General features: G+C 44.7%; 1 protein-coding gene across 1 annotated transcript in view; it reads left to right on the top strand.

Annotated features, from left to right (window-relative positions):
• The window catches only part of LOC309545765 (uncharacterized protein), a gene marked incomplete at its 3' end in the record, with an annotated part of 39,210 nt that extends 11,539 nt beyond the window's left edge, over nucleotides 1-27,671 (top strand). Inside the window, exon 2 of the mRNA XM_082245119.1 lies at nucleotides 24,704-27,671. Coding sequence (XP_082101245.1) covers nucleotides 24,735-27,671 — 2,937 coding nt within the window. The 5' untranslated portion in view covers nucleotides 24,704-24,734. The remainder of the gene's footprint in view (nucleotides 1-24,703) is intronic.
• Between the last annotated feature and the right edge of the window lie 325 nt (nucleotides 27,672-27,996).

The raw sequence follows: 27,996 nt of genomic DNA, 5'->3' as shown, positions 1-27,996 counted from the left end.
TATACACACACTCTTATCAATAAATGTAAAGATACATTTTAAATTGTATTAAAACATGGATGGTGTCAGTAGAGCAGTGGATGGTGTCAGTAGTGCAGTGGACGGTGTCAATAGAGCAGTGGACGGTGTCAGTAGGGCAGTGGACGGTGTCAGTAGGGCAGTGGACGGTGTCAATAGGGCAGTGGATGGTGTCAGAAGGGCAGTGGACGGTGTCAGTAGAGCAGTGAACGGTGTCAGTAGTGCAGTGGACAGTGTCAGGAGAGTAGTAAGTAGATGGTGTCAGTAGAGCATTGGACGGTGTATGTAGAGCAGTGGACTGTGTCAGTAGGGCAGTGGATGGTGTCAGTAGAGCAGTGGATGGTGTCAGTAGGGCAGTGGACGGTGTCAGTAGAGCAGTGGATTATGTCAGTAGTGCCGTGGACGGTGTCAGAAGGGCAGTGGATGGTGTCAGTAAAGCAGTGGATGGTGTCAGTAGTTCAGTAAACTGTGTCAGTAGAGCAGTGGACGTGTCAATAGGGCAGTGCATGGTGTCAGTACAGTAGTGGATGGTGTCAGTAGGGCAGTGGATGGTGTCAGTAGAACAGTGGATGGTGTCAGTAGTGCAGTTAACTGTGCCAGTAGAGCAATGGACGGTGTCAGTAGAGCAGTGGACTGTGTCAATAGAGCAGTGGATGGTGTCAGTAGTGCAGTGGACGGTGTCAGTAGAGCAGTGGATGGTACAAGAAAACAACAAGAGAAGGGTGCACCGACCTTGTGCATTTCCACTAAAAAGGTTTATTAAAATCAAAGAAGGTAGTGTACAATATATTCACAAACATAGGATATGTACAAGCATGTAGGAAATAGGGACTGCTCGCTTCAAGGACACTTTTCTACTGCTGTATAGCGTGATGGCGTCCTCACAACCTTGTATGGCTTACGCGTTTTGAGGGAGGACCCTCTTCCTCAGAGCCACAGTGGCAACTTTGTCGTGGCCTATGCCGATGATGTGTCTGTTATTATCTCTGGGATGGATTAGGCGCAGGAGGTGGTCTTTGTGACAGAGCAGTACATGGAGGCTTCTGGCTCTAAAGTCAACCATGAAAAGAGTGAAGTTTTCTGGATGGGAGAGGAGGGTGAAAACTTTGATGCCTTCCCAGAGTCCCAGCAGGAAATTAAAGTGTTGGGCATCAAATTTGGTCCTGGTGACTATGGTCATCTAAATTTGGGAAAGCAGGTTGGTGGATGCCAATGCCAAAGTAGCAAGCTGGAAGAAATGGAAACTTTCCTTGATGGAGAGGGTTGTCTTGCTCAAAACTTACCTGATCCTGATCTTTTTATATGTCAGCTCTGTCTGTATCTTGCCAGGATCTCTCTATGCAAGGATGTACAGCTGCTTTTTTCAACTGTTAAGGGGAAATATGCTGAACCTGATAAAACACAATGTAACTTACCTGTCCAGAAGGCAGGGTGGCCTATGAATGGTTAACCCTATAGTTTTCTTTTCTCTGCTCTTTTTAAAGTGCAATCTTGGTAATATGTTAGCAGAGAGCCCGCCGGGATGGGTGGGTATTTTTCAATCTCTCAGTCTGAGAGTCCGACATGGCAAGCTTACGGCTTATGTTGCCCCCTGTCTGAAAATACTTTGGCAGTGGCAGGTGACAGTGGGGATATCAAGTCCCTCCCCAGGAAACTTCTGGAGAAGAGGATTTTGGGCTCTGCTTTCAGTGGGTCACTGGACTTAAGGGATTGCCCAGGTTCTGTAATGAGGGAGGGGTTGCATTTAATCAATTTGGGAATAATCCCTTTGAAGTTTAGGGATCAAGCCTGGCTCGCTTTCCATGGAAGGCTCTATGTGAGAGGGAATCTGAAGCATTGCCCTGTGGATGATGGGTATTGTCCTAGAGCAGAGTGTGTTGGTAAAGTGGAGTCTGGAGTCTATGGACTACTTTTTGCTCCAGTGTCCCTTTAACATAGAGGTGTATAAAAGGGTGGGGATGGCTCTAGGCATCCCCTTTCTCTATCGCATGAGTTATGCGGAGTGGGTGTATGGGGCATTCCCGACTCGCTGGGATTTTGATTTGGATACACTAGTTAGTATAGTTGTCCGTTACTTCACGTGGAATGCACGGTGCCAGATTACCCTGCGGAAGAAAGTCCTCCCTGTCGAAGTGGTGGTGTACGATATTCTGGGTGAGGTTGGGAAGATTCGGGGTCTTGAGAAGGGCAGGGAGCCTCGAGCGGTCTGGATAAGGGCGTGGAGGAATATCAGACCTGCTTTTGGTGAACTGTCCATCTCTGGGTGAGGAGCTCTTTTCCTATGCTATTTCTTTACTTTCCTTAGCTTTTGTTGGTTAATATCTTCTTTTTGAAGAAGGGCTGCATGCATAATGGGGGTAGTTTTGTTTCTTGACCTCGCAGGTTTGATGTCTGGTGTGGTGGTGTGAGTCTTACTAAGATTATTTTCCCCGGTAATGACATGTTCATGATGGGAGTTTTGTTTTTGCTGTAAAGCCATTCTTTTTTGAGAGCAGAATTTGCTATGTATTTTTTTCCCCTTTTCATGTATATATGTATATATTTATTTATGTATATTGATTTTATGCTTATTGATTGCAAGACTTTTAATAAACAAAAATTGGGAAGAATGTTCCTTACATTGGTGGTCAGTAGGAAGAATGTTCCTTACATTGGTGGTCAGTGGGAAGAATGTCCCTTACATTGGAGGTCAGTGGGAAGAATGCCCCTTACATTGGTGGTCAGTGGGAAGAATGTCCCTTACATTGGTGGTCAGTGGGAAGAATGTCCCTTACATTGGTGGTCAGTGGGAAGAATGCTCCTTACATTGGTGATCAGTGGGAAGAATGTTCCTTACATTGGTAGTCAGTGAGAAGAATGTTCCTTACATTGGGGGTCAGTGGGAAGAATGCTCCTTACATTGGTGGTCAGTGGGAAGAATGTCCCTTACATTGGTGGTCAGTGGGAAGAATGTCCCTTACATTGGTGGTCAGTGGGAAGAATGTCCCTTACATTGGTGGTCAGTGGGAAGAATGTTCCTTACATTGGTGGTCAGTGGGAAGAATGTTCCTCACATTGGTGGTCAGTGGGAAGAATGTCCCTTACATTGGTGATCAGTGAGAAGAATGTTCCTTACATTGGGGATAAGTGGGAAGAATGTTCCTTACATTGGTGATCAGTGGGAAGAATGTCCCTTACATTGGGGATCAGTGGGAAGAATGTCCCTTACATTGGGGATCAGTGGGAAGAATGTTCCTTACATTGGTAGTCAGTGAGAAGAATGCTCCTTACATTGGGGGTCAGTGGGAAGAATGCTCCTTACATTGGGGGTCAGTGGGAAGAATGCTCCTTACATTGGGGGTCAGTGGGAAGAATGTTCCTTACATTGGGGATCAGTGGGAAGAATGTCCCTTACATTGGGGATCAGTGGGAAGAATGTTCCTTACATTGATAGTCAGTGAGAAGAATGCTCCTTACATTGGGGGTCAGTGGGAAGAATGCTCCTTACATTGGGGGTCAGTGGAAGAATGCTCCTTACATTGGGGGTCAGTGGGAAGAATGCTCCTTACATTGGTGATCAGTGGGAAGAATGCTCCTTACATTGGGGGTCAGTGGGAAGAATGCTCCTTACATTGGGGGTCAGTGGGAAGAATGTCCCTTACATTGGGGATCAGTGGGAAGAATGTCCCTTACATTGGGGATCAGTGGGAAGAATGTTCCTTACATTGGGGGTCAGTGGGAAGAATGCTCCTTACATTGGGGGTCAGTGGGAAGAATGCTCCTTACATTGGAGGTCAGTGGGAAGAATGTCCCTTACATTGGTGATCAGTGAGAAGAATGTCCCTTACATTGGAGGTCAGTGGGAAGAATGTCCCTTACATTGGTGATCAGTGGTAAGAATGTCCCTTACATTGGGGGTCAGTGGGAAGAATGTCCCTTACATTGGGGATCAGTGGGAAGAATGTCCCTTACATTGGGGATCAGTGGGAAGAATGTTCCTTACATTGGGGGTCAGTGGGAAGAATGCTCCTTACATTGGGGGTCAGTGGGAAGAATGCTCCTTACATTGGTGGTCAGTGGGAAGAATGTCCCTTACATTGGTGATCAGTGAGAAGAATGTCCCTTACATTGGAGGTCAGTGGGAAGAATGCTCCTTACATTGGTGTCAATGGGAACATATGCGAGAGGCACTAATTGCTCTTTGCTCAATGAATGCCTAGCAAACTCTGGAAGATTCCTGGCTGAGAAAGACAACTTTATGTTTACATCCTCTCTGCGTAAAAGCCCAGGTGGGACACAAGTCTCAACTTAAGGGGGCTGAATAATTTTGCATGCCCAATTTTTCAGTTTTTTATTTGTTAAAAAAGTTTGAAATATCCAATAAATTTCTTTCCACTTCATGATTGTGTCCCACTTGTTGTTGATTCTTCACAAAAAATTACAGTTTTATATCTTTATGTTTGAAGCCTGAAATGTGGCAAAAGGTTGAAAAGTTCAAGTGGCCGAATACTTTTGCAGGGCACTGTTCCTGGACCTCATAGATAGAGACCTCGTTAACTGACACATGAGATTGGATACAAATTGATTCATTGTTTGTCTAGACAGCTCCCCCTACCCCAACTACAGGTGCTGATAAATCAAGGAATTGTATAATTAGATTTCAGTAAGATTGTAACAAGTCAGTCCAGCTTTGTACTGGGAAATGAAATTATAGTTCCCTGACGTCACATGGAAATTTTCTCCCAATGGAGTGTAAAGACCCAGAAACTCAGCACAGGTGACGCCATGCTACATTGTTACCTGAGCTTCATCCCGACCACACCCCAGCTAACCCTTCACAGGCCACAGCAAAGATCCTCCATACAAAGAGCAGGATCCGAGCGGCCCTATAGACATGGGAGGAATCCACCACTGTACAGAGGTCCCGTACATGGGAGTCTTCTATAGGTAATCCCAATAAGAAAATGAGACTATCCTAACATACACATAATAAAGTGCCAGAGGAGCAATAGAGGATGCGTCCAGGGGCAGGAAACGCATCAGTGCGCTGCGTGCAATCCTTCCATCGTGTTACTATACAAAAATAGAAGCAAAAGAAATGGCAGACAAATTTTTTTTTCTTAATTTTTGACCATGTTACCCTGCAGTAGCACACTTCATGCTCTGGAGTAATCTCATTATTATTAGTAATACTATTATTAATTATTACTATTATTATTATTATTATTATTATTACTATTATTATTTTTATTATTATTATTAATACTATTATTATTATTACTATTATTATTATTAATACTATTATTATTATTACTATTATTATTATTATTAATACTATTATTATTACTATTATTATTATTAATACTATTATTATTATTACTATTATTATTATTATTATTACTATTATTATTACTATTATTATTATTATTATTATTATTATTATTATTATTATTATTATTATTATTACTATTATTATTATTAATACTATTATTATTATTATTATTAATACTATTATTATTATTACTATTATTATTATTATTATTACTATTATTATTACTATTATTATTATTATTACTATTATTATTATTATTACTATTATTATTACTATTATTATTATTAATACTATTATTATTATTACTATTATTATTATTATTATTACTATTATTATTACTATTATTATTATTATTACTATTATTATTATTATTATTATTACTATTATTATTACTATTATTATTATTAATACTATTATTATTATTATTACTGTTCATTTTTTATTTACTTTTTTTAACCCCTTTTACGGTTTTATTCACTTTTTTTATTTACGCATTTTTTAATGAAATTTTATTAACCCATTTTACAACTTTATTATTTTTATATTTACTTTTTTTTTTTTTAACCTGTGTTATGATCAGATTGTGTAATATATGGTTTAATACGCAAACATACCAGTTTCAAGAGTTTTTACCCATTTTTTTTTCTAATTCTCATTAGGTTACCATATCAACCACAATGTATCATTCTAATAATAGCGATGATATTATTATTGTTTTTATATTCATTTTTTTTTCTTTTCAGCAGCCATATTCTCTTTTTTGTTCAGCGTGCATGTTCCCATTTTTGTTCAGCACCCATATTCTCATTTTGTTCAGCACCCGTATTCTCATTTTTGTTCAGCACCCATGTTCTCCTTTTTGTTCAGCACCCATATTCTCATTTTTGTTCAGCACCCATATTCTCATTTTGTTCAGCACCCATATTCTCATTTTGTTCAGCGCCCATATTCTCATTTTTGTTCAGCACCCATATTCTCATTTTGTTCAGTGCCCATGTTCTCATTTTTGTTCAGCACCCATATTCTCATTTTTGTTCAGTGCCCATGTTCTCCTTTTTGTTCAGCACCCGTATTCTCATTTTGTTCAGCACCCGTATTCTCATTTTGTTCAGCACCCATATTCTCATTTTTGTTCAGCACCCATATTCTCATTTTTGTTCAGCACCCATGTTCTCCTTTTTGTTCAGCACCCATATTCTCATTTTTGTTCAGCACCTGTATTCTCATTTTGTTCAGCACCCGTATTCTCATTTTTGTTGAGTGCCCATATTCTCATTTTGTTCAGCACCCATATTCTCATTTTTGTTCTGCACCCATATTCTCATTTTTGTTCAGCACCTGTATTCTCATTTTGTTCAGCACCCGTATTCTCATTTTTGTTCAGCACCCATATTCTCATTTTGTTCAGCGCTCATATTCTCATTTTTGTTCAGTGCCCATGTTCTCCTTTTTGTTCAGCACCCGTATTCTCATTTTTGTTCAGTGCCCATATTCTCATTTTGTTCAGCACCCGTATTCTCATTTTTGTTCAGCACCCATGTTCTCCTTTTTGTTCAGCGCTCATATTCTCATTTTTGTTCAGCGCTCATATTCTCATTTTTGAGGTATGAAGATTTTGTTGCTTTCATCCTTGGACAGAGCTACAAACACCCCCATAATTTCTTCACATTATTCTCATGGAATGTTTGACCATTCTTCCAGAAGCGCATTTGTGAGGTCAGGCACTGATGTTGGAATAGAAGGCCTGCCTCGCAGTCTCCACTCATCATCCCAAAGGTGTTCTATCGGGTTGAGGTCAGGACTCTGTGCAGGCCATTCAAGTTCCTCCACCCCAAACTCACTCATTCATGTCTTTATGGACCTTGCTTTGTGCACTGGTCCAATCATGTGGTGGAGGGGGGATTATGGTGTGGGGCTGTTTTTCATGGGTTGAGCTTGGCCCCCTAGTTCCAGTGAAGGGAACTCTTAAAGAGTCAGCATACCAAGACATTTTGGACAATTTCATGCTTCCAACTTTGTGGGAGGAGTTTGGGGATGGCCCCTTCCTGTTCCAACATGACTGCGCACCAGTGCACAAAGCAAGGTCCATAAAGATGTGAATGAGCGAGTTTGGGGTGAAGGAACTTGAATGGCCTGCACAGAGTCCTGACCTCGACCCTGTACTTAATGGTACTAACCATTCCCCACCCTTTCTTAAATGAAAGTAAATTTTCAAGTTCTACAACTGCATGTTTCTTAAGACTATGAGTGGTCTTAGAGCCCCTCATATCTGGAAGACTGTCAGACTTCATGGCAGTTTGTCTTTTTTAGTCTCTATGGTGAGTGGGGGTTTAGTGAGTCTCTCTGATGAGTGGACAGTTTGTAGACTGTGTCTCTCAGTCCCTCTGATAAGCGGACAGAGAGTGGCTTGTTGTAAGGGCAGGTTGATGGGGGTGGTCGTCATATCCTCCATGTTTCCCTCCTCATTGGGCACGAAGTAAGGGTCACATGAGAGGCCTACCCCAGGGTGGGTTCTCCTGGGATACGCTAGGCACTTTGGATAGGGTCACTGCCTTGGGGCACTACATGGGGAACCTTGTTTTGCTTGCGTACATCTAGCAAGGTTACTTTGCGGTATAAACAAGGAAGCTCAGACCTCTGCAGGGTATTGGATTCAGCTGTGTGCCTAGCGCAGAATCCGTGCTTGCACTTGACTTACCTCTTCCATACCTATGTACAGGATGAGGGCCCTGGCGGAGCAGATCTGCTCCCGTTGCTATAGGAGAGGGATTGCGGTTTAAGGATCTCCTACAATATCTCCCTCTCTGCAAGACTATCTCACCTGCCAAATGTACAGGCTTAATGACAGGCTGCTAGAGAACTCTTCGTTACCCTTGGTAACCACACTGTATGAACTTGTACTGATGTCTTCATACCCCAATGTGTGTCTAGTGACCCAGACTGTAGGCTATATGTGCTGAGTACTTGAATTGCACCCCTTTAGTAACTTCAGACCAGGCAAAGGCAAAGTTTCAAACATTTTACTTGAAGAATAAACTAACATAATAACAGAGACAATTGACAATGCAAGATAAAGTACCAGCGTTTCCTAACATCCAAAAGCTCAATACTGGTCGAGCCCATGTCTGGAATCTAGCTCCAACTTCGGCATGTCATCGGCCATCCAGACTCTGGTAACCGCATCAGGCGGCCCTATCAAAGTGGACCAGGCCTAAACAGAACTCCTTCTTCTCTTTGCCCTCACTTTATTTCACATCATTTCTCACTCTCTCTCTGGATGCAGACCTCTGTCCCTTTATATCACACAGGACGGGGAGAGATTGGACCCAACAAAACCCACCAAGAAAAGGCTTGGAATTCCTGGGAATTACAGTTGACCCCTAAGTTCCCACTGGGCAAAATTGCCAGGTAGCAGTAACCACTACCTGCCTACAGGCTAGCCATTCTTAGTCTCTTTGTTGAATGGACAGTTGGTGGTTTGTCTGTTTTGATGTCTCTTGTCAGTGGATGATGGATGGTTTGTCTCTGTCTTTCTCTTTATTGAATGGACAAATGGCAGTTGGTGTTCTCTTTTGGTCTCCCTGGTAAATAGATGGAGAGTGGCTTGTCTCTCTGATGAGTGGATTACTTGGTGATTTGTCTCTCTCGACCTCCCTGGTGAGCGAACAGTTAGAGGTTTATATCTTTAGTCTTTTGATAAATGAATGGCTGGCAGATTGTCTGTATCAGTTTCTTTGGTGAGTGAACAGTTAGCGATTTGTTGCTCTTGGCTTCCCTGGTGGGTACGTGGGTGAGGTCATCTGCGCCCGTACATATGGGGGTACCTCTCGCACAGAGCGTGCCCATCAATGCCCATGACCAGGTGAAGACTGCGGTCATGTGAAAAATCCAACATTAAGGCAGTTCCCCTCCTTAGAGATAGGCTACCTGAGGACCTGTCACCATACCAGGTACTACGCTTAACGACTGGTTGCTTAACGACTGGTTGCTTAACGACTGGTTGCTTGTAGCTTGTTTTTTACTTGGTTACTCATAGCAATAACACTCCTCTTCTCTGTGTCTTGCACCAGAACCACCATGCACCCCTTTGCATAACTTCAGACCAGGCTCAGAAAGAAAAGAAAGAAAACTTTACTGGAAAGATGCAGCATAACAGTTCAATATAAACATTGTTCTTTTCCTAATCCTAACTAGAATAGTGTAGTTGCCCAGGCATACCCCCATAAGGTGAGAGTCCATAATGGCATTGTCCATGTCATGAATGTCGTCTGCAATTCCTGGTTTCTTCAGCAGCTCCACAATTGCGCTCACAGATGGGTCTGTAACTCCTGGACCCGCTAGAACCTGCGTTTTCACGTTCCAGCAGGGGTGGCCCGTCCATTGGGAGCACAGGGGCGCCACCCCCCAATGTATGGACTCCAATGGGGGATTTTTTTTTTTTAACCACGTGATTAGAACCAGAGGCTCTAATAGGCTCAAAAAAGGGTGGGCTCGTGGCCCTCTTCCTGATTGACTCTCCTCCCAGCCAATCAGGAAGAGGGTTGTGAGACCCCTTTCCAGCCACTGCTCTCCAGACCCTTTTTATAGCACAGGTGGGCTGGCTAGGACCAAAAGCTCGGGAACTGAGCTAAAAAACAATGAACCCTTCTTCCAGCATGGGCAGGCTGCTGCCCTAACTAAACTACACATATTTTCAACCTGCCTACAGGTGAATGGTGGGTGGTTTCAGGGCCAACTTACCGAATGGGCACGCTGGGCAGTTGCCCGGGGGCCCCACTTGCCCGGGGGGCCCTACCTGTCTAGTGACCCAGCCTCAGCCAAGCATTAGTCCCGATTCCCATGTGCATCCCACCACCAAACTTAGCAGGTGGCAAGCACCTGTCGGCCCTGCGCTACCGCCAGGCCACTTGGGCCATGGAGGGGGAGCCCACATCTGCAGGAATGCCTGTCCTCCTCCACAGGAACAGGCACACACAGGCAGTCAAGTCTGACTCCCGTCCGTGTGAGTGTTCACCGGACCCAGCCGCCCAACTTGGAAGCTGTCATTAGCCTGGCACTGCTGTACCAATAAATATCGCCTTATCGATAATTTACATTTTTATTCTCGAGGGTGATTGTGTAAGCGGGGCCCCAGTGCACTGCATTGCCCGGGCCCCTTTAATGCTCTTAAGATGCCACTGGGTTGTTTGTATCTCTTGGTTTCTCTGATGAGTGAACAGTTTGTGATTTGACTTTTTCAGTCTCCCTGGTGAGTGGTTTGTCTCTCTGTGTTCCTAGTGAGAGGACAGTTGGTGGTTTGTCTCTCCTGGTCTTTCTGGTGAGTGTATGGTTGAGACTTTATCTTTCTTGGTCTCCCTGCTAAGTGGAGAGCAGTTTGTCTTTCTCAGGCTAGCTGGTGAGTGGATAATTGGTGATTTGTGTCTCTCCATTTCCCTGGTGAGTTAACAGTTGATAGTTTGTCTCCCTCAGCCTCTCTACTGGGTGAATAGTTAGCTGGTTGTCACTATAAGTCTCTGTGGTGAATTGACGGTTGGTGGTTTGTATCTCTTGGTCTTCCTAGTGGGTGGATGGTTAGTGGTTTGTCCCTGATAGTCTCTGTAATGAATGAACAGTTGACAATTTGTCTTTCTCATTCTCCTCAATGAGTGGACTACGGGTGGTTTGTCTTTCTCATTCTCCCTAGTTAGTGGATGGTGGGTGGTTTTTCTTTCTCACTTTCCCTGGTGAATGGATGGTGGACAGTTTGCCTCTATCAGTATTGCTGGTGAATGGACAGTAGGCTGTTTGTCACTCTGTGTTCCTGGTGAGTGGAAAGTTAGCAGTCTTTTCCAGTCCCCCAGCTAAGTGGACTGTAGACAGTCTGTCTCTCTCAGGCTAGCTGGTGAGTGGATAATTGGTGGTTTGTGTATCTCAGTCTCCCTGGTGCGTTAACAGTTGGTGGTTTTTCTCTCTTGGCCTCTCTAGTGAGTGAATGGTTAGTGGTTTGTCACTATTAGCCCCTGTGGTGAATGAATGAGTGGTGGTTTGTCTCTCTTGGTCTTCCTGGTAAGTGGACGGTTAGCGGTTTGTGACTAATAGTCTCTGTAGTGAATGGATGGTTTGCCTTTCTCCCTAATGAGTGGACGGTGGGTGGTTTGTCCTTCTCATTCTCCCTGGAGAGTGGATGGTGGGTGGTTTTTCTTTCTCAGTTTTTCTGGTGAATAGATGGTGGACAGTTTGCCTCTCTCAGTCTTGCTGGTGAGTAGACAGTAGGCTGTCTCTCTGTCTAGTTGGTGAGTGGATAATTGCCGGTTTCTGTATCTCGGTCTCCCTGATAAGTTCACAGTTGGTGGCTTGTCTTTCTCGGCCTCTCTACATAGAAACATAGAAAGTGTCGGCAGATAAGAACCATTTGGCCCATCTAGTCTGCCCAATATATCTGAATCCTATGAATAGTCCCTGGCCCTATCTTATATGAAGGATAGCCTTATGCCTATCCCATGCATGCTTAAACTCCTTCACTGTATTTGCAGCTACCACTTCTGCAGGAAGGTTATTCCATGCATCCACTACTCTCTCAGTAAAGTAATACTTCCTCATATTACTTTTAAACCTTTGCCCTCTCTAATTTAAAACTGTGTCCTCTTGTGGTAGTTTTTCTTCTTTTAAATATGCTCTCCTCCTTTACCAAGTTGATTCCCTTTATGTATTTAAAAGTTTCTATCATATCCCCTCTGTCTCTTCTTTCTTCCAAGCTATACATGTTAAGGTCCTTTAACCTTTCCTGGTAAGTTTTTTCCTGCAACCCATGTACTAGTTTAGTAGCTCTTCTCTGAACTCTCTCTAGAGTATCTATATCCTTCTGGAGATATGGCCTCCAGTACTGTGCACAATACTCCAAGTGAGGTCTCACCAGTGTTCTGTACAGCGGCATAAGCACTTCTCTCTTTCTACTGCTTATACCTCTCCCTATACATCCAAGAATTCTGCTGGCATTTCGTGCTGCTCTATTACATTGTCTTCCCACCTTTAAGTCTTCTGAAATAATTACTCCTAAATCCCTTTCCTCAGATACTGAGGTCAGGACTGTGTCAAATATTCTATATTCTGCCCTTGGGTTTTTACGCCCCAGGTGCATTATCTTACACTTATCCACATTCAATTTCAGTTGCCAAAGTTCTGACCATTCTTCTAGTTTTCCTAAATCCTTTTCCATTTGGCGTTTCCCTCCAGGAACATCAACCCTGTTACATATCTTTGTGTCATCAGCAAAAAGACAAACCTTACCATCTCGGCCTTTTGCAATATCACTTATGAAGATATTAAACAAAATTGGTCCCAGTACAGATCCCTGAGGTACCCCACTGGTAACATGACCTTGTTCTGAATGTTCTCCATTGACTACAACCCTCTGTTGTCTGTCACTCAGCCACTGCCTAATCCACTCAACAATATGGGAGTCCATGCTCAATGACTGCAGTTTATTGATAAGTCTTCTATGTGGGACAGTGTCAAAAGCCTTACTAAAATCTAGATATGCAATGTCTACTGCACCTCCACCGTCTATTATTTTAGTCGCCCAGTCAAAAAAAATCTATAAGATTTGTTTGACATGATCTCCCTGAAGTAAACCCATGTTGTTTTTCATCTTGCAATCCATGGGATTTAAGATGTTCCACAATCCTATCCTTTAATAGGGTTTCCATTAATTTGCCTACTATTGATGTCAGACTTACTGGTCTATAGTTGCTCGATTCCTCCCTACTACCTTTCTTGTGAATGGGCACGACATTTGCCAATTTCCAATCTTCCGGGACGACTCCTGTTACTAATGATTGGTTAAATAAATCTGTTAATGGTTTTGCCAGCTCACCACTAAGCTCTTTTAATAATTTTGGGTGTATCTCATCAGGACCCTGTGACTTATTTGTCTTCACTTTAGACAGCAATCTTAGAACGTCTTCCTCTGTAAAGACACATGCATCAAACGATTCATTAGTCATCCTTTCAAGTGGAGGTCCTTCTCCTTCTTTTTCTTCTGTAAAAACTGAACAGAAGTATTCATTAAGGCAGTCGGCTAGCCCTTTATTCCCTTCCACATACCTTCCGCCCTTTGTTTTTAATTTAGTTATTCCTTGTTTTAATTTCCTTTTTTCATTTATATATACTCTAGTGAGTGAATGGTTAGTGGTTTGTGACTATTAGCCCCTGTGGTGAATGGACGAGTGGTGGCTTGTCTCTCTTGGCCTTCCTAGTAAGTGGGTGGTTAGTGGTTTGTGACTAATAGTCTCTGTAGTGAATGGACTGTTGGCGGTTTGCCTTTCTCATTCTCCCTAATGAGTGGATGGTGGGTGGTTTGTCCTTCTCATTCTCTCTGGAGAGTGGACGGTGGGTGGTTTGTCCTTCTCATTCTCCCCGGAGAGTGGATGGTGGGTGGTTTTTCTTTCTCAGCTTCTCTGGTGAATGGATGGTGGACAGTTTGCCTCTCTCAGTCTTGCTGCTGAGTAGACAGTAGGCTGTTTGTCTCTCTCAGTCTAGTTGGTGAGTGGATAATTGCCGGTTTCTGTATCTCGGTCTCCCTGATAAGTTCCCTGTTGGTGGTTTGTCTTTCTCGGCCTCTCTAGTGAGTGAACCGTTAGCGGTTTGTCACTATTAGTCTCTGTGATGAATGTACGGTGGGCGGTTTGCCTCTCTTGGTCTTCCTAGTGAGTGGGCAGTAGATGGTTTGTGTCTGGTTAGTACAGAAATGGCAGTTGGTGCCTCTTGGTCTCTCCGTTAAATGGACAGTTGGCAATTTGCCTTTCCTGGTCTCTATGGTGAATAAACGGTTGGCAGTTTGTGTCTCTTGGTCTCCTAGTGAGTGGACAGTTGATGGTGTGTGTCTCTTGGTTTCCCTGGTGAGTAGATGGTTGGCGGTTAGACTCTCTTAGTCATTCTGGTTAGTACAGAAATGGCAGTTGGTGCCTCTTGTTCTCTCCGTTAAATGGACAGTTGGCAATTTGCCTCTCCTGGTCTCTATGGTGAATAGGCGGTTGGCAGTTTGTGTCTCTTGGTCTCCTAGTAAGTGGACAGTTGATGGTGTGTGTCTCTTGGTTTCCCTGGTGAGTAGATGGTTGGCGGTTTGACTCTCAGTCATTCGGGTTAGTACAGAATTGGCAGTTGGTGCCTCTTGGTCTCTCTGTTAAATGGACAGTTGGCAATTTGCCTCTCCTGGTCTCTATGGTGAATAGGCGGTTGGCAGTTTGTGTCTCTTGGTCTCGTAGTGAGTGGACAGTTGACGGTTTGTGTCTCTTGGTTTCCCTGGTGAGTGGATGGTTGGCAGTTCGTCTCTCTCACGCTTCCGTGTATCTCAATAAATATTCTCATTCTCCTTTGTACATGGCTGTGGTCTGATCTTCTTCTTCCTCTCATGTATAATCGATGACTCCTCCGCTATCCGATTACTGTGACATTCCAGACGGCTGATTGTCCTGTTTTGAACGCAGATTATTTTTAAACATCATTCAGCCTTGTCCGCAGGTTACTGACGGAGCCCTACCTTAGGAAGGGGACCATAATTAAAGAAAATCCTTTGGTATTTGTTAGGTACTGTTTTACAGATCTTGTTTCTTTGCATAGCTTGTGCTTCTGTGTGTAGCTGTGACAGCAATAATTGTTTAAAATATATGCAGACTGTGCTTCCTGAAGAGTGAATGCACTGTAGTGTTCCTCTTTGTCTGTGCTAGTCTTCGGGTCTGGGCTGACTGATTGAACACGAAACAATGTCTATCAACGATAGAGGGTGATAACTGACTCCTACATAGCCAATATGAAAAAAATATGGAACAGCCAACATAAAAACATGTGAAAATCAAATAAAAAATTAGAAAATAAAAAATAACCTTCAAGTTAATGATACAGTAAATAACTTTCTATACATACTCTTTAACCTGTTGCTCATGTGTTAAAGCAAAAAAGACCCAAAGGGAGAAAAAGCAAAACTACAAAAATACAAATAAAACAATAATTGGCAATATGAAATAACAGCAACTCCGAGAAACTCAAAGAAATGCTTATCGAATTGCCTCAAACAAAAATGATTTCATGAATTATTTTTATTTATTTTTTTATTTTTTTAAAAACTCCTTTTTATGGTCTTCTTTTTAAAAAAGAAATGTGCTTTTTTTCCCCAGTATACTTGTGTAGTTGTTTTTTCTCCATCTTGCGAAGGATACAAAATAGTAGCGAAGACTTCAGTTGTGTTCAGGTTCAAGTCTGACCACATCTGAGCAAGCCCACCAGTTACTTTCAGCTGTACGGCGCCAGTCATAGGCAGGTGAGGCATTCCACATACACATCAATTGTATACGTGCGGCTGCGAGGCTGGGAATGCCCTGACCGCAGATGATTGGCCCAGTACAAGTGACAGCATCCTGATGGGCTCTCTCAGGTGGGTTCAGACTAGGATCCGAACAGGCCTGAGCTCATCCCTAGTAAAAAGTTGTAAATGGGAGGACAACTTCATAATAAAAGCCATAGTTTTGGAATGAGATTTCCGAAAAGCTCATGTAGATCTGATGATCAGGTCTTCACATGATATCGCAGTGATTCTCAACTAGGAATCGTTCAGAGTTTGCTGGGGGTTCCATGAGCTGTGTTTGATTGACCTGCAAATGCCGCGCGATGTCCCGGCTGTCTGTGTCAGCTGTCAGAAGGGAGCTGATGATTCCTGTATAGTTCCGGCTCCCTCCTGTCACAGGCGGAGTGATATCAAAAGCACTCCACCTGTGAGGAGACCGAGAGATAAAAGAAGCATTGGATCTGCATGCTTCCTCCAGCGCCACTCCTCACACTCTCCGCCATCATTTCCTGCGAGTAGTACCCACAGCAGTACCCACCAGCAGTACCTACCAGCAGTACCAGCCAGCTGTACCCACAGCAGTAGCAGCCAGATGTACCCTCCAGCAGTATCCACCGGCAATACCAGGCAGCAGTACCAGCAAGCAGTACCCACCAGCAGTACCAGCCATCAGTACCCACCAGCAGTACCCACAGCATTACCAGCCAGCAGTACCCACAGCAGTACCCACTAGCAGTTCCAGCCAGCAGTACCCACAGCAGTACTCAGCAGCAGTACCCGCCAGCAGTACAAGCCAGCAGTACCAGCTAGCACTAACCAGTCAGCAGTACGAGCCAGAAGTGCCCACCAGCAATACCAGGCAGCAGTACCAGCCAGCAGTACCCACCAGCATTACCAGCCATCAGTACCCACCAGCAGTACCAGCCAGCAGTACCCACCAGCAGTACCAGCCAGCAGTACCCACCAGCAGTACCCACCAGCAGTACCAGCCAGCAGTGCCCACCAGCAATAACCAGCCAGCAGTATCCACCAGCAATAACCAGCCAGCAGTACCCACCAGCAGTACCACCCAGCAGAACCAGTCAGCAGTACCACCCAGCAGTACACGCCAGCAGTACCCGCCAGCAATAAGTCACATGTGCTAGGGCTGCAACTAGCCCCCAGCACATAACTGTAAGTATCCCAGCATGTGCAGTGTCTGACTCTTACCACCATGACCACTTCAAATCACTGAAGTGGTCATGGTGGTTAGAATGTTCCTTTAATATCTCTCAGAAGAAGTAAACCTCTGTATACTGATTGCATTTAATTTGATCATCCTCTAGTTGTGTTAAATTGGTGGGGGGAGGGGGGGGGGCGCAGAGTACCACCTCCCTGAAATGAGTTTTTGCAGGTTGGGATGTCTGCCATGACACCAATGATCTTTTAGATGTGGCATTCTGACCACCGCTATAAAGGGTGGGATTTTCTACAATGACCACCAATGTAAGAGAAATGTTTTCCACTGGCCCCTGAAGTATTGGTTTTAGCAAGGTTTCTCTTGCTAAACATTATTTTAAGGGTTCCTCTACTGTAATACGGTTAAAAAAAGTCTGCTGAAATGGGAGACTGCTGAAATGGGAGACAAAGTGGAGCCTTAAAGCAGAGTTCCACTCAAAAGTGGAACTTCCGCCTATCTGTCTCCCCCCCGGTGCCACATTTGACACCGTTCAGGGGGGAGCGGGTAACTGTTTTTGACAGGTACTCTGTCCCCACTTCCGTCGGACCTCGCCACGGCGAGGTACGTCAGAAGTTCGGCCCCCTCCTCCTCCCTCTGGCCAGGTACCGTGCGCAGCGTGCTTCGTGCATGCACAGTAGGGACCCAAGGCTTCACTGCCGGGTTCCCTTACTGGAAATGGCGGTGGCAGCACCCGACACCCGACTGCGGTGCCAACGTCGCTGGATTCCAGGACAGGTAATGCCTCGTTTCCACTGAGTGGTACGGTACGGTTGGGTTCAGTACGGTACGGTTGGGTTCAGTACGGTACGGTTCGGAGCGGTACACATTGCGTTTCCACTGCCAATAGTACCCTTTCATGATAGGCGTGGTGTAGCAGGAAAGCTGTGATAGACGATTCTCTGTCAACCTATCAAAGTTCTGCAGAGTGTAGCTCCACTCTGTTGGTACGGTACTAATGTGCTTGGTACCCCGACGAAAAAAGTGGTACGGTACGGTTTGGAATTAGGGTACCATTCATAATGGAAACGGCATAAATAGCGTACCGTACCGAACCGTACCGCTCAGTGGAAACGAGCCATAAGTGTGCTAATATTGAAAGTCACCAGTTACAGTATGTGTAGCTGCTGATTTATAATTTATGAAGGGGGGGGGGGGGGCTGGACTCTGCTTTAATAAGCTTTGCCATTCTCTTTTATCCTGCACATTTAATTGATAAAGAGTGATTCTTCCACTGCTCACAGGCTAACAAGACCAATAATGGGCAAAGAGGACCTCCATCACCTGCTCACTACCCTTCCAGTGAGTCAAGGATTGACGCCATATGCTTATGGTGGGAACTGAATCCAGGATTACAGCACTGCTAACTCTTTTTAGATGCCGCTGTAGATCTGATTTGTATAAATATACAGATGATATTATAACATAGTGCTACTCGGCTGCCTCTTATTTGCATAGCATGCTATAAAGCCAGGGACAGATGTGTAGAAGTAAAATATATTCTCTTTCATAGCACTACAATAACCACATAGAGTCTGAAAAATGTTGGCCAAAGAGAAACCAATCAATAGCCAGTTTTGCAGAGAAAAAAAGAAATGGCTTATATGGTAATATATCGACTGTTACTGAAAAGCCAATCAGCAGAAAATACATATTGGTGATCCATGGACAGTGACAAGATTGCCTGAGGCTATCTCATTTGCCTTCCTAGCCTCTCACTCTCACCTACCATAAAGCTGCAGGTGGAACAGATAATGAATGCATAAGGTGAATGTAGCAAAGACAATTCTTCTGCCACCTTTATATCCACCACGTACTTCCAGGAAAAGGGGACATAATAGTCGACTACTGAGATGAAGTGACCATAATATGGATCCTTCTGCAGATTCAGCTTAGTGGGATGAGGTGAGCATACGTATGAATTATTTGAGAAACACAGTCTAATGAGATGAGGTGACCACAATATGGATTATTTTAGAGACAGAGCCTAGTGGGAAGAAGTGACCATACTATGCATCCTTCTAGAGCAGCCATTCTCAACCATGTGTCTGTGGAACCATGGGCGTCCGCAGAACTTTTTCCAGGGGGGGGGGCATCATTTTACCACTTAAGCCCCAGAGGATTTGGCTGCTCAAAGACCAGGGCCTATTTTGCGATTCGGCACTGCGTTCAACTGCCATTGAACGCTTTATAAACAGCTGTGCTCAAAAGTTTGCATCCCCTGGCAGAAATCGTGAAATGTTGGCATAGATATTGAAAATATGACTGATCATGCCAAAAAACTGTCTTCTATTTAAGGATAGTGATAATACGAAGCCATGTATTATCACATCGTTGTTTTGTCTCCTTTTTAAATCCTAAAAACAGAAATTGCCTAAAAGGCCCTGATGAAAAGTTTCCATCCCCTGGAACGGCCTTGGTTCAGACACACAAGGTGACCCACACAGGGTGAAATGGCAATTAAAGGTTACTTTCCCTAACCTTTACTCAATGAGTTTGTTAGCTCTCACGTGGATGCACTCCAGAGCTTCTCCCATTCTTTGGAACTCTCTACCCCAATTTGTCCGACTGTCCCCTAATCTATCCATCTTTAGACGATCCCTGAAAACCCTTCTCTTTAAAGAAGCCTACCCGGCTACTAACTAATAACGCTGTTTCACTTGCTCCATCAGCTCATCCCCCACAGCTATTGCCTTTTGTATCAATTGACCCTCCCTTTTAGATTGTAAGCTCTAACGAGCAGGGCCCTCTGATTCCCTTTGTTCCAAATTGTAGTGTAACTGTAATGTCTGCCTTCATTTTGTTAAGCGCTGCGCAAACTGTTGGCGCTATATAAACCCTGTATAATAATAATAATAATAATAATAATAATAATAATAATGCACTGAGCAGGCTAGATACTGAGCCATGGGAGCAGAAAAGAACTTTCAAAAGACCTGCGTGACAAGGTAATGGAACTTTATAAAGATGGAAAAGGATATAAAAAGATATCCAAAGCCTGGAATATGACAGTTAGAACTGTTCAATCACTTTCTAACCGGAGGATTTTGCTGTCTTACGTCCAGGCCGCTTTTTGCGATTCAGCACTGCATGACTTTAACAGACAATTGCGCGGTCGTGCGACGCTGTACCCAAATGAAATTAATGTCCTTTTTTTCCCACAAACAGAGCTTTCTTTTGGTGGTATTTGATCACCTGTGTGATTTTTCATTTTTGCGCTATAAACAAAAACAGAGAGACAATTTTGAAAAAAATAACAATATTTTTCACATTTTTCTATATGAAATTCCCCCCCAAAAAAAGTAAAAATCAAAATTTTTTAACATTTTAGACCAATTTGTTTTCTGCTACATATGTTTGGAAAAAAAATCGCAATAAGCGATCTGCAATTTTTTTTGAGGGACTGCGACATTGCGGCTGACAGATCGGACCCCTAACTGACATTTTTGACACTTTTGGGGGTACCAGTGACATTACTGCAGTAATCAGTGCTATACATATGCACTGTTACTGTAAAAATTACACTGGCAGGGAAGGGGTTAACTTTATTAGTGATCAAGGGGTTAAGTGTGTCCCTAGGGGCGTGCTTCTAACTGTAAAGGGGCGTGGCTAGTGATGTAACCACAGAGACATACGATCCTACATAGCAGGATTGTATGATTGCTGCAGTTAGATCAGGGAGAATGACAGGCGGCTTTGTTTACATCAGCCGCCTGCCTTTCTCTCTCTGCACCGGGAGATCGCGGGTGACCGTCGGAACCGCCGGTCACTCGCACGGACATGTCAGGGAACGAGCGGGGGCAGGAGCGCGCCTCCGGCGGCGCGCACTCGCCCCCTAGAGGCTCGTAGGCGAGCGACGTAGTACTACGTCACTTTGCCTGTACGGGGCTGACTGCTGCCATAAATAGTCGCGCGGCGGTCGGCAAGTGGTTAAGGTCAGTCACTTTTCAATGTAATGAAGGGGAGGGGCTTAGTCACATAAAGCGCAGGCATTCAAAGGTTTGAGAAACCTGATGCAAAAGCAAAGCTGACCCTCTCTGTTTTGGGTTCATGCAGGCGGTGCATGCATGCACGTGACGTCAGTACGCGCTGTGACGTCACGTGCCGTGCCTCTCGGGGCCACAAAGCCACTCAATTTCCTTGCCCCGGGCTCCCCCTCTCCTGGAATGATAGCACCAGGGGCCTGGGGCTGAGGACAGTGGTCCGCGCGGCTGCTGATGTCAGTCACCACACGAGCCGCGACTCACGAGTATTTATTTTTAAAGGGGAAAAATAAGCCGCTCTTTACCAGTTTTTAGAGTGCTGATCACTTCTAACGTGACCCGCCGTTTCTCTCCTCCTCTCGGCCTCTCCTCCTCCCCTGCTGACAGATGTCATTGGGGAATCCTTGGCCCGCCCCCGCTGCAGGCAGTTGTCAGACAGGGAGAGGAGAGAGCTGGCAGGTCAGGTGAGTGGCGATCGGCGCTCTGAAAACAAATAAAGAACGGCTTATTTTTTTGAAAACACAGACACAGGGCACGGGCACACAGGATTATTAAACAGACCAGACCGGATAGTATAAAGTGGCTTAACAATCACTTGAAAGTGGAAGTTGGGATTCCAGGGGGGGGGCGTGCAATTGCCCCCCCATGCGGACGCCCATGTGTGGAACCCGAGGGTTTCTCCAGAGGTTGCTTGGGATTCCTTGAGCTTTGGCTGACTGACCTCACATTTGATGGGGGCTTCGTCAATCCCACGTGACAGAGCCAACTGCAAAGCACTAAAGATCTTTTTATCTATTTGTAAGGCTGGCATTCTGACTACCACTTAAAGAAAGGTATTCTTCCCATTGACCACCAATGAATTGGTTTTACCAGGGGTTCCCTAAAGACTTGGTGGTCAGTTGGATTAAAACAATTAAAACTGCATGTGGTTAGTAGTAGGAGGGATAATGCCCCATCCTTGGTATTGGTGGGTGTAATAGTGCCCTATCCTTGGTGTCAGTGGAAAAGTGTCCCATTGCTGGTGTTAGTGGAAGAAATAGTGCTCAATTGTTGGTGTCAGTGGGAGGAATCGTGTTCCACTACTGGTGTCAGTGGAAGGAATAGTGCCCCACTACTGGTGTCAGTGAAAGAAATTGTGCCTCAACCTGGTTGACAGTGAGAGGAATACTGACCCAATAGCTGGATAAAGGCAAGCAAAAGGCCACACCTGGTCTGCGGGGTGCAGTTTGGAAATCACTGTTCTAGAGAATAGCCTTGTTGGAAAAGGAAGGCATAGTGGGAGTTCCCCAAGGGATACAGCCTAGTGAGTGGAGGTGGCCATGGCATGGGTCCTTCCAGAGACACAGCCTAGTGAGTGGAGGTGGCCATGGCATGGGTCCTTCCAGAGACACAGCCTAGTTAGAGGAGGTGGTCATGGCATGCGTCCTTCCAGAGACACAGCCTAGTCAGAGGAGGTGGCCATAACATAAGTTCTACCCGGGACACAGCCTAGTGAGTGCAGGTGGCCATGGCATGGGTCCTTCCAGAGACACAGCCTTGTGAGAGGAGTTGGCCATAACATAAGTTCTACCCGGGACCCAGCCTAGTGAGTGCAGGTGGCCATGGCATGGGTCCTTCCAGAGATACAGCCTAGTGAGAGGAGGTGGCCATAACATAAGTTCTACCCGGGACCCGGCCTAGTGAGTGCAGGTGGCCATGGCATGGGTCCTTCCAGAGACACAGCCTAGTGAGAGGAGGTGGCCATAACATAAGTTCTACCCGGGACCCAGCCTAGTGAGTGCAGGTGGCCATGGCATGGGTCCTTCCAGAGATACAGCCTAGTGAGAAGAGGTGGCCATAACATAAGTTCTACCCGGGACCCAGCCTAGTGAGTGGAGGTGGCCATGGCATGGGTCCTTCCAGAGACACAGCCTTGTGAGAGGAGTTGGCCATAACATAAGTTCTACCCGGGACCCGGCCTAGTGAGTGCAGGTGGCCATGGCATGGGTCCTTCCAGAGACACAGCCTAGTCAGAGGAGGTGGCCATAACATCAGTTCTACCTGGGACACAGCCTAATGGAAGGAGGCAGCCATAGCATGGGTTTGTCTAAAACATAGAATAGTGGGAGGAAACATCCATCGTATGAATACTTCCAGAGAACATAGCTTAATGGGAGAAGGTAACCATAATATGGATCCTTCCAGGAGGAGACAGCCATAGTGTGGGTCCTTCCAGATACACCGCATAGAAGGAAGAGGCAGTCTTATGGATGCTTCAGGGACACAGCCTTGTGGAAGAAAGCCGCCATAGTATAGATCCTACCAGGGTGATCGGAACTGATACACTAATAGTTTGTAGATATTTGCATTACCGCTTTTTCTACTACTAACAACTATTAAGTAAATATTTTTATATGGGAAATCAGATAACAGCATTGTACTATTTGATAACAGCATTGTGCTCTATTTGAATCTTTTATAATGTTAAATATTTTTTGCAGCTAGTACCAACTTCAATTGGGGAAGTGTATGAATTTTTGTGATATTTAGTGCGAATCTATATAACAATTATTTTGCACTGTTTAGTGGTTTACCTATGTTGCAAATAAGTGAATTGGTTTGGCACTTTGCACTTTAACAAAATAATTTTGACACTTAGATAATTTTGGAGGTTTCAGAGTGCCGTAGTAGTTGTTTTTACACTTTGTAATTTAACCACTTAATTCCCGGAAGATTTTACCCCCTTCCCGACCAGGGCCTTTTTTGCGATTCGGCACTGCGTGACTTTAACGGACAATTGCGCAGTCGTGCGACGCTGTACCTAAACGAATTCGACGTCCTTTTTTCCCCACAGAGCTTTCTTTTGGTGGTATTTGATCACCTGTGCGCTATAAACAAAAAAAGAGCGACAATTTTGCAAAAATAACAATATTTTTCACATTTTTTTATATGAAATTCCCCCAAAAAAATGTAAAATTCAAGTTTTTTTAACATTGTAGGCCAATTTGTTTTCTGCTACATATGTTTGGTAAAAAAAAATCGCAAAAAGCGTATTTTGATTGGTTTGCGCAAAAGTTATTACTAACTAAGGGAAAGATTTTTGTCACTTTTGTTGTTTTTTTTAACGAGTAATGGCGGCGATCTGCGATTTTTTTTTGCGGGACTGCGACATTGCGGCGGACAGATCGGACCCTTGACTGACATTTTTGACACTTTTGGGGGTACCAGTGACATTACTACAGTAATCAGTGCTATACATATGCACTGTTACTGTAAAAATTACACTGGCAGGGAAGGGGTTAACTTTTTTTGAGAGCGAGGGGTTAAGTGTGTCCCTAGGGGCGTGATTCTAACTGTGATTGGATGTGGCTTGAGGTGTAAGAACAGTGATCAACGGTCCTACATAGCAGAACCGTTTGATCTCCATTCTTACACAGGGGAGAATGACAGGCGGCTTTGTTTACATTAGCCGCCTGCCTTTCTCCCGATGTAACGGACGATCGCGAGTCACCGGTGGACATCGGGTCTGCCGGTCACACGTGCGGGGGGGTCCGTGACCGAGCGGGAGCGGGAGCGCGCCTTCGGGGGCGCGCGCTCGCTCCCTAGAGCCTCACAGGCTAGCGACGTAGTCCTACGTCGCTTTGCCTGTGAGGGGCTGACCGCCGCAGTAAATAGTCGTGTGGCGGTCGGCAAGCGGTTAATGCTCAGCGGCTCAGAGTATTTATGTGATCCTGCTACACTTTAGTGATTGAGGGTGCAGGGGTAATTATCATGCTATTACAAAAGTCTTGAAATATATGAAATAGACCTCAGGGGTGTTGGGGTGTACATCGAACATTAAGTAAACTCCTAATGAGCTCTTCTTACTTTGTCTACAGTCTTTCACATCCCCAACAAGCCTTGTACCAGATGGTCTTCAGGCAACAAATGAAGATGATGGATTTCACTACTCTGCTCAATGACCTCGCTCAGACCTGCCGGGAGCTAGAACAGATTAAAGCAGACCAGACTAAAGATCACGAGAGAGTGTCCAAGTCATTTGAGAATACTCTACTCTCCATCCTAAAGCAGGAACAGACCATCCTTAACCGTGTGGAAGAAGAGCATGGAAGACTGAGAGACCAGTTGTCCTCCATCCAGAAAAGCAATGAATTGGTCCTACAAAATGGAGTTTGTGAGATTAATAACATGGTGCAAGAGATTGCTACCGTGTCCTCCCAGCTAAAGCAAGCCCTAGTGACCTCTGGTGACAGCCAACTTGTCATGAAGGAGATCCAGCAACGAATATCAAACATATTTGCAAGAAAAAAAAACATCTGTATCAATCTAAAGAAGGTGTATTTCAATCCACAACCTCTTCCATCTACTACACTTGGGGTGATACAATGTGAGGAACAATCCCTGGGCTTCTCCTCATTGCATTGCAACAGAAAAGCTCTGTTACCTGTAGGAAGAAACTCAGCTATCCAACCAACGCTTCTGATTGATGAAAGACCACCATGGGATGTCAGGTCACATAACCCAGATGATTTTGGCTTTGTGGGTGTGAAGATCTTGTTGGATGACAGTGATGGAGACTGTGGGTCCAGCACCCAGTCATCATCTTTAGAACAGAACCTAGGGGGCGCCGCTGATCAGAAACTGGGGGTTTCTTCAACAGATAAAGCAGTGGTGGAAGCTGACAGTGCAGCTCTAAGCCCCCGAACAGCCACCAAGAAATGGATTTCCGACATTAAGCAAAGTCCTACAAAGCAAGGTAAGCAGCATGGACTGGAATCAATAAACCAGGCTGAAGGAGGCAGCAAATTAAGCAGACATCAGCCTTTAGTAAACAAGCAGCTCTCAAAAGACTCATCACTAGTCAACCAAAATGTAAACCATCAAGTGAATCACTTTACAGCAAGGAAACACCAAGATTCGAAAACAGGCAACTCTGGTTTCAAAAAGGATCCTACTGGTTATCAACAGAGGACAGTGATAAGCTCTAAAGAGATGGGCACCACAGCTGATCCTAGGAATGGCAGAGATAACGAACTGAGACATGTCAGCAATGATAAAGTTAGCAGAACGTCTGAAAACAATTCTCTGTTCAGAGCAACCACTGCTTATATATGTGAAGGTGACTCGGAAAGCTCGGAAGAAATTTTAGAAGAAATAGAAACAGAGACAATAAGGGATCCAAAGTCTTGCCGACAAGTGGCTCTTAGGGAAAGTCGGGTACCATCTGCCAAGAAGATGATTGGTGGAGACCAACGAACATTGTGGATGACTATGGAGTCAGACGGCCAGATAGAGAGAACCGGTGGTGAGAACTCGCCTACATCTTATTTAAATAGACACAATCTAGAAAGCGACCATCCTCAATCAGTGCATAGAACACAACTGGGCGTTGACTATCTTAGAATGTCCGATGAGATGTCAGATAGCCTCAATAGTGAACTTCTGAGTGTTCCAAGACCGACTTCTCCCACAGAAAGCGTGAAGTCAACATGCACCTTTATCATAGAGAAGCCAAAGAGCAGAGGAGTTTGCAAATCTGGTACATTTAAAGTTTCATCTTCAAAAACCCAACCTAATGAATCTGGAAAGGCTCACCCTATTATCTCAGAATCTGAAAACTCAGAAGTAAATCAAAGGCAACAAGCGCTAGTGAATGCACGGCACAGAATTGTATCAAAACTCAGAAACAAGCAGTCGCAGGCTTCCTCCTTTGGGAAACCGGTACCAAGGTCCTCTTCCATGCCTTACATTGAGAAGATATCAAGGCCACGCACTGCTCCTTCTAGACTCCACAGACCAACTTCAGCTAAAGAAAGACGTGATTCTGTATCCAGTTCCTCGAGTTCTTGGTCCAACCCCAGAAGCCTGGCCGCAGCTGCCCCATCTGGTGCCCTTCGTGAAATTAAGGTGCGAGTTAAGTCAGCACAATACAACAGGAAGGTTTCGAAATATTCCCAACAAATTCCACCTCGAAAATGTTTAAGCAAGAGTGAGTCTAACCTTACTGACAGCCCTCTGGAAAATGGCGATGGCACAACCAAATTAGTTCGGCAGTTTGGCAAGTTTGGATCTGGGAGAGCTGAGTTAAACCTGCCCCATGGGATTCATGCCACAAGCACAGGTTCTGTATATATTGTGGATTACGGAAATCGAAGGCTCCAAGTGATGGACAGCAAGGGTAAGATCCTCCAACAGTTTTCTCTTGAAGCAAAGAATTATTTTGACGTGGCTGTGAACAACCGTGGGCTGGTGGCATTGACTAACTCAACTGACCGCACCTTGGATGTGTACAGCAAGCACGGTCGCCTCCTGCAAGTCATTTCCCGAAACTGGGGTGCTCCACGTGGCATTACCGCCAACTACAAGGATGAGTTTATCGTGGCAGACATGAAACTGGGCACTGTCTATGCTCTTATGCTGGACACTACCACTGGGCGGCAGAAAGAAAGCACTGTGGTACCTGGGTTCAACAAACCTTACCTTGTCAGTACCAACAGTCAGGGTCTTCTAGCTATATCAGAAAGGGGTTTAGATGGAGGTTGTTGTGTCAAGGTGCTCAGGGAAGACTGGCAACTTCTCAAGGTTCTAGGCCTCAAGGAATCCCCTGGGCCCAGTCTGTGTAACCCATGGGGCGTCTGTGTTGACAGTGAAGGAGGGGTTTTGGTGGCAGACTGGGGACAGAAACACTCTATTATTTACTATCCAGCCAACAAGCGGACCCGAGTTCTGGTCACGGAAGGTCTCAGTAGCCCCAGAGGCCTGGCTCTGTTGCAAGACGGTCTCCTACTGGTGGCTGATAGCATGCACAACTGCATCAAGGTGTTCAAGTACCAAGAGAATGATTAGTCACTTTGAAGTTGACCGGACACTAAAAGTATAAAGTCTGTTTATTTATTTCCCACCCACTCCTGCCCACTCCTACCCAGGTTGGAAGGCCACAATGAAAAAAAAATCTATAGGGAAAAAAGTTATTCAATATACTTACCTAGGTGCCTGAGTGAGGATGACTCCTAGACTACTCAGCATTCCGGAGATCTCACTGGAAGAATAGTGACTCTCCCTCTTCCCCCACAGAAATTAGGGGAAAGACGAAGAACTTTTTTCTTTACAGTTTTTATTTTTTATTGCGTCTTTTTGCCATGGAGGGTGGGAGGTGGGGGCGAGTTAAACA

The sequence above is a fragment of the Pelophylax lessonae genome (assembly GCF_965119305.1).
Source record: "Pelophylax lessonae genome assembly, chromosome: 2".
Lineage (NCBI taxonomy): Eukaryota > Metazoa > Chordata > Amphibia > Anura > Ranidae > Pelophylax > Pelophylax lessonae.
This window is presented reverse-complemented; position numbering and strand designations above follow the sequence as displayed.